This window comes from Danio rerio, chromosome 25 (genome assembly GCF_049306965.1).
Source record: "Danio rerio strain Tuebingen ecotype United States chromosome 25, GRCz12tu, whole genome shotgun sequence".
NCBI classification, from domain to species: domain Eukaryota; kingdom Metazoa; phylum Chordata; class Actinopteri; order Cypriniformes; family Danionidae; genus Danio; species Danio rerio.
Window position 1 is genome coordinate 24,815,460 of NC_133200.1, and position 14,565 is coordinate 24,830,024.

At 40.8% G+C, this 14,565-nt stretch overlaps 1 protein-coding gene across 3 annotated transcripts in view; it reads left to right on the plus strand.

Moving 5' to 3' along the window:
- Nucleotides 1–14,565, plus strand: part of cpt1ab (carnitine palmitoyltransferase 1Ab (liver)) — a 51,930-nt gene that overhangs the window by 15,520 nt on the left and 21,845 nt on the right. For 2 of the 3 annotated variants that reach the window (XM_021473873.3, XM_073943154.1), the window contains exons 6-8: nucleotides 1,472–1,609; nucleotides 9,346–9,423; nucleotides 9,806–9,913. In XM_021473873.3, the coding sequence (XP_021329548.2) occupies nucleotides 1,472–1,609; nucleotides 9,346–9,423; nucleotides 9,806–9,913 (324 nt within the window). Of the gene's footprint in view, nucleotides 1–1,471; nucleotides 1,610–9,345; nucleotides 9,424–9,805; nucleotides 9,914–12,316; nucleotides 12,405–14,565 lie in introns of all 3 variants that reach the window. The other variant, XM_021473872.3, reaches the window with a different exon arrangement.

Sequence of the window (14,565 nt, forward strand, 5' to 3'; positions counted from 1 at the left end):
ATGTTCTTTTGACACCTAATAAAGACATGAAATAACGTTGATATTTTGTTGATTTTAGGTTGTGTTGGAAAATAACCATAATCCAGTGTCGAGCCAACATCTTAAACTTATGTTATATTGAAGTCACATACTGAAATTTATTTGTCAGGTTTGACAACCCAAAATCCAACATCAGATGGATGTCATATTGGTAACGTCCACACAACGTCAAGCTATAACATCATGAGACGTTGATATTTTGATCTTTTTTTAGGTTTCATTAGAAAGTAACCAAAATGTAATGTCTGTCCGACGTTGAACATTGACATCGACCTGACATTGGGTTCTAAAGTCAATGTGATTTTCATTTCAAAACAAAATGCAACGTCCCACAGTGTTGACGTCCTGTGTTTGCTGGCAGGTATGAAAAAAATGTGCCATACTTTACCAGTTTTTTGGCATTCTTTACCCAGAGTACCTAGCACAACGATATGGTACCAATATGGTGGCACTAGTCTCTGACTGCTATTGGTTTACAGAGAATCATCACCAACATGTGCAACAAAAGTGCCATTTGACTCTGAGTAACTGCCATGATGAAACACTGGTTCAACAAAAGTCAGCTAGTGGACTTGTTAAATGAATGCATTTAATTTTAAATAAAACATAATAATACATTGGAGGGATAAATTTGGAGGACACTTATAAAAATGAGTGAAAGGCTATATTTTATATATCCAAGCCTACCGCATGCTTTATGTAATAAACATTTTATACTATATGCTATAAAAAAAAATGCTGTTTACTTAAGAAGCCTTGGACAGCCCGTGGACAAAATATATGCATGGTTTTTCCTCAAAGCTTTAAAAGAAACCTAAAGGACTTTTGTTCAGCCAACTTTTCACAACTGCTGCCAACTCTGCGATTACATCACATTTGCTGCATAATAATAATTGCTTTTAGTCTATTAGATGCCTCCTGTTTGATGTTAAATATACATTTATAATATTTTTTTAAGATGTTTATGATTTAGAATATTCGTAAAGCAGACCATTTCTCCGATCTTTGTACAAAGCAGAAGTACCAAAAGCAGACAACAGTACCAAAAACATATTTAAATGATGTCTTGCATACATATGTGTGCTCTGGTTCTTTACAGTACTAACCAAGAAAATCACAATTATTCCTGCTTGCCTTTAAGTGTCACCTATAGGCAGAAAGTGAATCTGCATTTTTCATTCAATACGTCAACTGTTTTGTATGCATCATGTAGGATAATTCCAGAAAGCTAATGTCAAATCATTCTGTGATTAGTTTTAAACATTTTTACCATATATTTATATTTAACATATATACTTTTCAACATATGTTTAGATTTTTAAAACCATAAAAACATAATCATTTGAAAAAGGACATCGGTACCATGATTTAATAAATTGGAATCAGCCTAAAGCCTACCTCACCTATTCACATATGTATTGTTTTTTTTCAGTACCTGGAGTCGGCACGTCCTCTGATGGATGATGAACAGTACAAACGTATGGAGGGTTTAGCAAAGGACTTTGAGAAGAATTTGGGCCCCAAACTTCAGTGGTACCTGAAGCTGAAATCCTGGTGGACTTCCAATTACGTAAGATCACTCAATGTTTAATGTTTAATCGCATTGTCAAACTATTATTCTACAGGCATTCTTATCTCATTAGAACTGATTCCGTAGCGAAAGGCAATAGAGTTCAATGCTAAAAGTGATTTTGAGGTCTGCTTTTTTTAGATTATCTTTTTGGTTGAGCAGTAGTTTGACAGAAGGCAAAGTTGAAGTGGGAGAAAGGGACAGCACTGGGAAATATCCATGATGCAGGAATCAAACTCAGAACAATTGAAGCGCAGTTGAGCTATTGGCGCAAACATAGTTTTTTTTAAACTTTAACAAGAATAATAAAATTGCGTTTGTTTCTTAACTCTAACAAATTAAATACGCTTTTTAAATCCTAACATTTAATGACAGCAATAAAACACAATACAGAAAAAAATGGAATCCTGAAATTGTTAAGCATTGTTTTATCGAATTTGGGAAATTAATTAAATAAAATTGAAAAAAATCTTAGGTCCTTAATGGTATAAAATTATTTTTAAATATGGAACCTTAATGCATGTTTACATGAGATGTGTCATATTCAGTGGTGAAAAAATTACTGAAAAATCATACTCAAGTAAATCACCATTACTTGCCTAAAAATGTAGGGCAAGTAGAGTAAAAGTATCTGTTGCGAATATTACTCAAAGTATAAGTAAAAACTAGACCTTTCAAAAGTACTCAAGAGTGGTGAGTAGTGAGTATTACGCTGTAAAAAGCTGATCCGTTTACATGTAATTTGTGATGTTTTTAAACAAATTTCGGGAGGAGCAAGCGCAGAAGTTTCAGTATCGAATACGTCATTGACAATTATCCCATCATCAAATCAGTTTCTGAGCAACGCCTATATATACCAAAGCTGTCTTACCTGCAGCATCTCACGACTTCAGCATTGGCACATCCAATCGCTGTAGCCTCGTCCAAACAGCAAATTTCCATGAGGATGACACGGCTCCTCTTGCAAACTCCAAGCCGACGTCCAGCGCATCAACACTCGGCAGAGCATATCAACAGAGTCCGCGGTCTTAACTTAGGCCCGCCACGCCGCCGCTCCTCCAGACACCGGCAACAAACCTGAGCCGCTCCCCAGTTGGAAACCACCGGCCCAGATCAAGCGAGTGCCAGGCCACCGCTCTACAGGCGAAGCGCCACCATCGGCCAATTCGCCATGACAGCGTGAGCACGTCTCCGCTACGGGCTTATCCACCCCCCACGCACGGAACATTTCCACTTAGTAGCGCCCGCAATAGCTGCTCTCGGCGCCCCAAATTTAGGAAAAACAAGCCAGTCCGCTCGTGAGTGTGACGTCACGTGAAGCGGCTTCCGGGTCCAAGCGCTCTATTCAACTGCATAGGGAGACCCATGAAATGGTAATTATAACGTTTACAAAGCGATTTATTACTTTCGAAAATCATGATCACAATATATATGTCTATGCCTCATACATGATGCAAGTGATTAATTATAAATTGTTAAAAAGTTTGGTATTTGTTATGCAGCAAGCCCAAAAATGGTTGTGTACAACATGACTCTGTATAAAACTAACTTATCGTGTAATATGTTTAAAATTGATCATAAACAAATAATTTCTTAACTTACTGCATGGGGAGACTCATGAAATGTTACAAAGCAATTTATTACTTTCAAAATCATTATCACAACGGGGTATATGCCAAAGCATGCCAATAGGACTCTTAATTTCCCAGTAACCTGGGCTAAGCACTTCGGGCGAATTGAATGCCAATGCAAGCCAGTGAGTTTAAGGTCTGTTTTCTTTAAAATGAGCGATCTCCACTAGCTGAGTGATATCGCCATATCTTTATAATATGAGCATTTATGTGACCCCAGTATGTTTAATGGAGGTTATGCGTTAGCCTGCCGATTCTGACGACCGCGTGCGAGTAAACAGCTTCTGTCTAATTTTACGCTTGAGCAACCAAATAAATGCTAAAGTTAATTTAACTGAATGTATTTTAATGACATTATAACATCGACGCTGTATAAGGAACTGTACAAACGGAGAAAGTTCACAATAACAGGTCACTGGAAGTGTATCAGCATGGGAAAAGCAGTAGTTCAGCATATACCCTATACATACGTCCACACCTTATATCTGACGGGCAGAAAGTGATAAAAATTTATAAATTGCTTATCGTTTTTTGGTAATTGTTATGCAGCAAGCAATGCTTGTGTACACTGATTTTGTATAAAATTAACTTTATTGTATAAAATTAACTTTATTGTGTGATGAGGATTTAAAGTGATCATAAACGAAGAAATTTCTCAACTCAAATGAGTGGCAGCTTGGACCCGGAAACAGTATTACTTGCGTCACCAATAGGTCACCACTTAACAAGCGGAGTCTTCCTTCATGCCGCTTGCAGATTAACCAGGTTTGTTCAGGCCCTGATGCAAGTTCCAGCGTGAGGCTGCCTCCACTGATGTCACCAACGCCGGCAGCCCCTTCTCTCTTCTCTTTTCCTTCCACCTGTGATTCTAGGGTCATCAGTAGCGCGAGCATGCCTCCGCAAACGGCTCTAACCCCCAACTTTCTGTCGGGCCCCGACGTAAGTGCCAGCGTGAGGCTGCCTCCGCTGACGTCACTTACGCCGGCAGTCCCTCTTCTCTTTCCCTCCCACCTGTGATTCTAGGGTCATCAGTAGCGTGAGCACGCCTCCGCGGATGGCTCTAGTCCTTAAATTTCTGTCAGACCCCGACGTAAGTGCCAGCGTGAGGCCGCCTCTGCTGACGTCACTTACGCCGGCAGCCCCTCTTCTCTTTTCCTCCCACCTCTGATTCTAGGGTCATCAATAGCGTGAGCACGCCTCCGCAAACAGCTCTAATCCCCAACTTTCTGTCGGGCCCCGACGTAAGTGCCAGCGTGAGGCTGCCTCCGCTGACGTCACTTACGCCTGTAGTCCCTCTTCTCTTTCCCTCCCACCTGTGATTCTAGGGTCATAAGTAGCGTGAGCATGCCTCCGCAAATGGCTCTAGTCCCTAATTTTCTGTCAGACCCCGACGTAAGTGCCAGCGTGAGGCTGCCTCCGCTGACGTCACTTACGCCGGCAGCCTCTCTTCTCTTTTCCTCCCACCTGTGATTCTAGGTTCATCAGTAGCGTGAGCATGCCTCCGCAAACGGCTCTAGTCCCTGATTTTTCTGTCAGGCCCCGACGTAAGTGCCAGCGTGAGGCTGCCTCCGCTGACGTCACTAACGCCGGCAGCCCCTCTTCTCTTTTCCTCCCACCTGTGATCCTGGGCCACGTATAGACTATATTCCTTACATCCATCGTCTAGGTACTTAACATGTATAAACTTAAGTACGTTATTAACGTTTACATAGACAACACGCGTCTATAAAATAAATTGCTTAATTAAATAAATTTGATAAGTAATTCTGGAGTAATATTAACACCAAGCTGATAAGCAACTTCAGCTCAGAAATCATCCAGAATCCCATTACTAGCTTACCCCATCTATTTTCACTGCGATTTCAAGTCGCAATTGCACTCAGTATAAACCATGGAACTTCATTCAAAACTTCAGGTACTGCTCAACGCTCCTTGCACTACCTTAAGTTCCTTTAATCCTATCAATTAAGTTTTCCACAGAAATTAAACCTAAAAGTCAGTGGAAATGCGCTATCGTCGCCCCCTTTTTTACCATTTCAACCTCTAAACCTTTCCTAACCCTGGTCATTAACCCCTTCAAGGAGTTCTATTATAAGGTTGCTGCTGCACAGCGACCGATCTCATTGGGGATGCACACCCTATTACGTACTACTGCAAGCACAGTGGCTGCTTCCACTCTAGGCACACGCCTTATTATGCTCCACTGCAAGCGCAGTGACTGCTCCTATGGTAGACGTACACATCATTATCATGCACCACTGCTAACGCAGTGACCACTCTCACTGGAGACGCACACCTTATTTATCATGTGCCACCGCAAGTGCAGTGACAGCTACCACTAGAGACGTACACCTAATCAAGCATCACTGCTAGTCCAGCGACCGCTCCCACCGGGGAAGCCCACCTTATTATTATGCACCACTACAAGTGTAGTAACCGCTCCTACTGGAGACGTACACTTTATTATGCACCACTGCAAGTGCAGTGACCGCTCCTACTGGAGACGTACACTTTATTATGCACCACTGCAAGTGCAGTGACCGCTCCTACGGGAGACACACACTTGATTATACACTACTGCTAGTGCAATGACCACTCCTACGGGAGACGCATATCTTATTATGCACCACCGCTAATGCAGTGACCGCTCCTATGGGAGACGTACACCTTATAATTATGCATCACCGCAAGTGCAGTGACCGCTCCTATGGGAGACGTGCAAGCGCAGTGACTGCTCCTACGGGAGACGCACACCTTATAATTATGCAGTGACTGCTCCTGTGGGTGATGTACACCTTATTACACACTGCCGCTAGGGCAGCGACCGCTCATACCCCATACAGGAGACACACACCTTATTATCATGCACCACTGTTAGTACAGTGACCGCTCCTACGGGAGACGTACACCTCTTAATTATGCACCATTGCAAATGCAGTGACCGCTCTCACGGGAGACGCACATCTTATAATTATGCACCACTGCATGCGCAGTGACTGCTCCTACGGGAGACGTACACCTTATTACAAACTGCCTCTAGGGCAGTGACCACTCATACCTCATTCAGGAGACACACACCTTACTGTTATGCACCACTGTTAGTACAGTAACCGCTCCTACGGGAGACGTACACCTTATAATTATGCACCACTGCAAGCGCAGTGACTGCTCCTACGGGAGACGTACACCTCATAACTATGTACCACTGCAAGTGCAGTGACTGCTCCTACGGGAGACGTACACCTTATAATTATGCACCACTGCAAGCGCAGTGACTGCTCCTACGGGAGATGTACACCTTATTACACACTGCCTCTAGGGCAGTGACCACTCATACCCCATACAGGAGACACACACCTTATTATCATGCACCACTGTTAGTACAGTGACCGCTCCTACGGGAGACGTACACCTCATAATTATGCACCACTGCAAATGCAGTGACTGCTCCTACGGGAGACGCACATCTTATAATTATGCACCACTGCAAGCGCAGCGACTGCTCCTACAGGAGACATACACCTTATTACACACTGCCTCTAGGGCAGTAACCACTCATACCTCATACAGGAGACACACACCTTACTATTATGCACCACTGTTAGTACAGTGACCGCTGCTACGGGAGACGTACACCTTATAATCATGCACCACTGCAAGCGCAGTGACTGCTCCGACGGGAGACGTACACCTTACGCAGCACTGCAAGCGCAGTAACCACTCCTATGAGAGACTCATACCTCATCATACACCACTGTCAGCACAGTGATGCATACTTTAACACACAACATTGCTAATGCAGTGACCACTCCCACGGAAGACGCCCGTCTCCTGTGGGAGCAGACACTCTTGCTAGAGACATTCATCATGCACCACTATCAACACAGCAACTGCTTCCTCCCGAAACACATACCTTATAACTCAACAGCACCCCTCCAAATTTTTAAGATCAGCAAATTTTTGGGGGCTTGCACATTGTCCGGCTGCTGTCCTGTAATAAATAGCATTTTTTGGGGAGCGCTCTGGGGCCGGGCTAGATACTTCGCTCGAATCCCAACTCCTCTTTGTTTCCTTATAAGGGGAATAACTCGAGTTGGGGTGTCTCCTCGAGCTCAGAGCCCTCCCCCCGGACAGCACGCCAAATACGCTTTATACTTAAACGAATGCAAGTGTGAACTCGTGAAGTGATGTTTTTAAACAAATTTCGGGAGGAGCATGCGCAGAAGTTTCAGTATCGAATACGTCATTGACAATTATCCCATCATCAAATCAGTTTCTGAGCAACGCCTATATATACCAAAGCTGTCTTACCTGCAGCATCTCACGACTTCAGCATCCCTCCACCACCCCGTCACCTCACCTCTTGCATTTCATTCCCGGGGGGAGCGCTCTGGGGCCGGGCTAGATACTTCGCTCGAATCCCAACTCCTCTTTGTTTCCTTATAAGGGGAATAACTCGAGTTGGGGTGTCTCCTCGAGCTCAGAGCCCTCCCCCCGGACAGCACGCCAAATACGCTTTATACTTAAACGAATGCAAGTGTGAACTCGTGAAGTGGATATGTGTAAAAGTAACATTCTGTAGTGCATTTAGTTATTGCCCAGCAGGCACACAACGTCATCAGACCTTAATATTAGGTTAAATTTAGGTAGTGATGTCAGGTGATGAAAATTTTTATGTCAAGCCAGTGTCTAAGGACAATGTTATTTTGATGTCCAATAACAACGTCAAATGATGTTGATATTTGGTTGATTTTAGCTTGTGTTAAGGCTGATTTATACTTCTGCGTCAAACACCGGCGTATGCTACGGCGCTGACGCATAGCCCTTCGCCGTCACTGACGTGCACCTCTCAAAAAATGTAACTACACGTCGCAACAACGCGTAGCGCAAGCTCTGTGATTGGTCGGCTTGGTTACGCTGACGAGTCGGGGCGGGACCGAGAGCGACGCGAATGGCGCAAACCCAATGTAGCGATTGTTTACAAGTGTAGAGTACCGTGAAGGAGCTCCGAATGGAAAGTTTTGTTTTGTGTTTATCTCATAGTTAAAGTTGCTGCACGTCCGCCGGTTGCTGCCTCAAAATGAGCGAGTTTGAGCCACTTGTAAATCCCGGAAGTGTTCAGGAAAAGCTAAATTGCAGCGAAGAAACTCGACACAGAGGAACATTTACACCTCACTGCCAACTAGCGTTTCGGAAGTGTTAATGCAGACCAAAAGAGACAGCGCGCAGAAGTATAAATGCACAGCCACGCGCATTGCATGCGCCGTGGGTTACGCCGGTCACTTGACGCAGAAGTATAAATCAGGCTTTAGAAAGCGACCAAAATCCAATGTAGAGCCAACATCTTAAACCAACGTCATATTGACATCAAATACTGACATTTATTCGGCAGGTATGCCTACCAAAATTCACACAATGTCAAGCTGTAACATCATTATTGATGTAGATATTTGGTTGGTTTTAGATTAGACGTTGGACATTGTCAGCGACCTGAAATTGGGTTTGGATGTAAACCTGATTTTCATTTCCAAACAAAATGCTATGTACCCACGACGTTGGGGTACAATGTCAATCTGACATCATGTTGACATCTTGTGCCTGCTGGTTGTTTAAGACCGTTTCGAGCATCATACAGTAAAAATCCGTCATCTTGACATGCAACACTTTCTGGTTCAAAGCGTGTAAAGATTTTGGACATCTTCTTAGACACTTTTAATGCTTCTAAACAGTATGCTGCAATTATAAAGTGCCCATGTCTTGAGGTAGTTCAGTATGATGCGATTTACCTATGTGCGATTTAAATTGACAGGAATCACATGACTGATTTTGCTAATCCCCGTAGACAAGAAAAAATAAAGTAGTGACTGCAGGTCGAAGGAAATAGTGAAGTAAAAGTACCAATACAGCCCTAAAAATGTACTCAGGTGAAAGTAAAAGTACACCGTTTTTAAAACTACTTATTCCTGAGAAAAACTACTCAATTACTGTAGTGAGTATTTGTCATTTGTTATTTTACACCACTGGCCATACTTTAAATAATACATACATTAAATAATTAATAATACATTAAATAATACTTTAAATAAATTTGTTTCACACTTTCAGGTCAGCGACTGGTGGGAAGAGTACATTTACCTCAGAGGTCGAAGTCCAATCATGGTCAACAGCAATTACTATGCAATGGTAAGGCTGCTATGCACTCCATAAGCTCACTGACACGAAAACAGTTGATGGGGTATACAACTTGTAAATTATTCAGTCACAAGATTATGCCAAACAGTCAAAAACGCATATCAAATGACAGCAATTACTCAAATGCCCACAAACGTCTAAACAAAGAGTCGCTGTCATTTCTGAAGGAGATTCGCCAGCATGACCAAGTTGTGGATTACTTCAGAAGACTAACTCAATCTGACGATGCATTATTTAGAGGATGATAAGTCATCCAAAGAATCCAAAAGTAATCCATCATAATATGAGAGAAATCAACAGTTTTATGTTGGTGTCACATTCTTTTTGTGTAGTGATTTCTAAAAAATGTTGTTTGCGTTTTTGTTTTTATAAGGACTTCCTGTATGTGAATCCCACTTCACTCCAAGCTGCTCGAGCTGGTAATTCCATCCATGCCATGATGATGTACAGGAGAAAACTGGACAGAGCACAGATCAAACCTGTGAGTATAGAATTTTATACACAGGCAATTCCTAGTTTTACCAATGACGAAGGAAATCACATAAATTTAAATGTATTAGGGAGAATATCTTCATTAAGCATACATTTTCAATGTGTGTCTTAAAAACATTTTTCCAAAATGAGACCTGTAAAAATGTTTTTATTCTTTGGAACACAAAAAACTTTCAACAAATGTTCCTAATTTTCCCCATACTACTTACTGTCAAAAAAAATAATAATAAAAAACCCTAATTAAAGAGTAAACAGTTTGTTTATGATGGGTATTGAAATCTTACATTCTTCAAAATAAAGGTTATTGATGATTGCTCAAAAAACCATCATTCACAATTAGTTTGTTATATTGAAAAAGTTTCTTTAGGCCTTGATCACACCGAACGCCCCATTTGCAATGAAAGAGCTTTTTTTGAAGGGTTTTCTTATGTTCGGCAATACCCAAGTTGTGTCTTTTATGTTCTCCAATCAAATGAAACCAAAGGCAAGGTTTTTGTTGAGATGACAGCTGTGTTTTTGTCATGACAACTACAGAGACTTTTTAAAGATGGAGGATTGACTAGTGACTGTTTTGAGTTATCTGGAGCTGCGTGATTTAAGTTTGATTTGAAATGAAACAAACAAGATGTGCTTTTACTGCAGTCTGTGACCTTTAATTTGAGGGTATTTAACATTTAACATCCAAATCAGGTGAATGCTGTAGAAATTACAACAGTTTGCGTATGTGCCTCCCACTTGTTAGGGGTCCAAATGTAATAGGACGATTGGCTTCGAAGCTGTTCTATGGCCAAGTGTGTGTTATTCCGTCATTATCCCAATTACAATGAGCAGATAAAAGGTCCAGAGTTCATTTCAAGTGTGCTATTTTAATTTGGAATCTGTTACTGTCGACTCACAAGATGAGATCCAAAGAGCTGTCACTATCAGTCAAGCAAGCCATCATCAGGCTGAAAAAACAAAACAAACCTATTAGAGAGATGGCAAAAACATTAGGCATGGCCAAAACAACTGTTTTAAACATTCTTAAAAAGAAAGAACGCAACAGTGAGCTCAGCAAAAGACCCGGAAAACCACGGAAACAAGTGTTGTTGAAGTAAACCTGGTGAAGAAAACACCCTTTAAAACAGTTAATTAGATCAAGAACACTCTCCAGGAGGTAGGTGTATGTGTGTCAAACAATCAAGAGTGAATTCAGAGGGTTCACCACAAGATGTAAACCATTGGTGTGTCTCAAAAACAGGAAGGCCAGATGAGTTCTAAAAAAGCCTTCATAGTGCTGGAACAACATCCCATGGACAGATGTGACCAAGACCAACTTGTACCAGGGTGATGGGAAGAGAAGAGTATGGAGAAGGAAAGGAACTGCTCATGATCCTAGGCAGTGAAGCATGGTGGTAGTAGTGACATGGCGTGGGCATGTATAGCTATCAGTGGAACTGGTTCTCTTGTATTTATTGATGTGACTGCTGACAAAAGCAGCAGGATGAATTCTTAAGAGTTTTAGGCAATATTTTCTGCTCATATTAAGCCGAATACTTAAGAACTCATTGAACGTAGCTTCGCAGTGCAGATGAAGAATGGCCCAAAGCATACTGTAAAAGCAACCAAAGAGTATTTGAAGGAAAAGAAGTGGAATGTTATGCAATGGCCAAGTCAATCACCTGATCTCAATCCGATTGAGCATGTATTTCACTTGCTGAAGACAAAACTGAAGGGAAAATGCCCCAAGAACAAGCAGGAACTAACTGACAGTTACTGTAAAGGCCTGGCAATAAAACCTAACGTCTGGTGATGATGAAATTTCAGGCTGTAATTCACTGCAAAGGATTTTATACCAAATATTAAAAAGTCAAAGTTTGATTTATGATTATATTCTGTCCAATTACTTTTGGCCCCTAACAAGTGGGAGGCACATATGCAAACCGTTGTAATTCCTGCAACGTTCACCTGATTTGGATGTAAATGCCCTCAAATTAAAGCTGAGAGTCTGCAGTCAAAGCACATCTTTTTTTCATTTCAAATCCATTGCGTTGATGTATAGAGCCAAAAATGAATTGTGTCAATATCCAAATATTTCTGGACCTAACTTTATATGTGTGATGAAGAAAATATAATGGTGTTTTTCTATACAATATAGAGTACAAAATTATTAACCCACCTGTGAATTTTTTATATTTTATTTCATTAGTCAGTGTTTTTTTCCTTGATATATTTAGTATTATGCTTTAATTAGTTTACTTGTCATACCCTGCATCTCTCTCTCTCTAACCCCTCAACACTCTCTGCATGACTGAGAACGAGCACTCCCTCATAAACAATCTTTGTTTTGTTCCTTACACCTGGATGTTGCTGCATATGCTACTGTATGTGCACTAACACACCACACGCACAGTTATACTTGCTGGAGAACCGAGTGCCACTGTGTTCGGCACAGTGGGAGAGGATGTTTAACACTTGCCGTATTCCCGGGCTTGAGACAGGTAAGTGGAGGGGCTCGTCCTGCCACAACCTGTCCCCATAACCTTCGCTCCTTCCTCAGCTGCAGCAGAGGCCAAACCTGACCAACATCCAGATTCAGCCTCAGACAACAGCACAGCGGACTGCAGAAAAGTAGCGCTAGCTGGTTTGTAGTGGTCGACTAATAGGTGCACTGTATAACCTGAAAAAATTAGAGCTTAATTATTATATCAGATGTATTATTTTTAACATAGGCTCATTCTGAAAACATAGCCCCATATACATTTCTGGAGATCGCAAATTACGTAGCCAGAAGTACGCACAGTATGGCTGCATTTCATCTTTAAAACGAAAGCTGCGTCCCAAATGGCACACTATACACTATGCACTCATGCACTATGTACTTATGCACTTACACACTCAACAGGATAGTACATGTATGTAGTGTCGTCCCAAATGGAACACTAATGGTTTTTTACTGAGCGGAAATTCAAACCGTTTCCCTGATGACGTTTGACGGTTGCCAAATAAGTGAAATAAACGACCGAATTATCCAATATTACCTGGCGTGAGTATAACCACATTCACCATCAGGAGGTGCTATAATCACTCTCGTAGGAGAATTTTGCTTTCACCATCCAAAATAAATAAAGTTATCCAACATGTACGTCCGATAGCTCCGCCTCTTCCGCTATGTAAGCAAACCTGCGGTCGTTGAGTGCGTGAAGTGTCCATCATTTCACACTTCATTTTAACAGCTGAATGAGTGCATCATCCGGGTTATTAAAGTACACTTATTATTTTTAGAGTTTTCAGTGTGAACGCACTACTTACACTATTTATACTACAAAATGGCATAGAATAGTGCAAAAGTATGCGATTTGGGACACAGCTGAACACTACGGTGTGGTATGATGCTGTTCCTGCAGCTGACCACTTACTTCCATTTGGATGGCTTTCCTTCTGTTACCAGTTTGTCCAGTTAGCTCGCTATGTACGTCAGCGGACTTGAGATGTTGGGAGTTGACCACGACGACGCGGTTCGAGTTCTGCAAAGAACGATTCTATAAAGCAGGTAAGACAAAAACAGAAGACAAAAAATAAAACAAACAAGTACATAACAGGGTAAGAATGTAAAGTCTGAAAACGCGGTAAAAATCAGGAAAGGGCTTTTCTTTTTCTGGATTGCATTTTAAAACTGTCGGTTGGGTTTAGGGAAGTGGGTGGGCGGGTCAATTGGTGCTTTTAAAAACACTATTGGTTGAGTTTAGGGTAGGTTGAAGTGAGTCAGTCAGTCAACAGCGGCCTCTGGTTTACACGAGAAGAGCAGGCGCATATGGCAATCGCGAAAGAAATTTGAAATCTAAAAAAACTTACTCAGCAGCCTCTGTTGGATTCACGAAAAACAAAAACTTGAAAAAAAATGTAGCTCCTGAGATGTATTTGGTGCTCTCCAGAAATGTATATAGCGTACGTTTTGAAAATGAGCCTGTTGAATATTTAAATATGTAATTAATTATGAGATAATTAATTACTTTAGTATTTATTTTTGTATATACAGTTAAAGTCAAAATTATTAGATATCCTTCATTATTTGTATTTTTTATTTATTTATTTATATATACATATACTATATATTTTTATTATTTTAATATTTTTTAAGTGCTGTTTGATGGATTAAAGACTTTTTCAACACATTTCAAAACATAATATTTTTAATAACTAATTTCTAAAAACTAATTTACCTAGTCTTTTCCATGACAACAGTACATATTTTGCTAGTTATTTTACTAGTATTCAACTTTAAATGGCTAATTAGATTTTTGCTAACAGTGGTTTTACTGTACTCAATTGGAAAAAATAAATGATGTATTATTCCTTGTATGCTAGCCAAACTAAAATAAATATGACTTTCTCCATAAGGTATTTCTCTAGAAATTGCAGCTGTTGGACAACATAATGTACTTTTAGGCTTTTTTGGTCGAGAATGTAGTTGTTTAGATTACAACTATGCAGTTCATTTATGAGGATAGTGCCATTTTTTAAATATTTATAACTTCGAAGATACAGCGCGTATGCAAAGACGGTTGATGTTCCACCACATGGTGACAGAGACCACATAATAAACCCTTAGAGGATAAAAACAACGTATTTTCAAACTACAGCTGATCAAATCATTATATT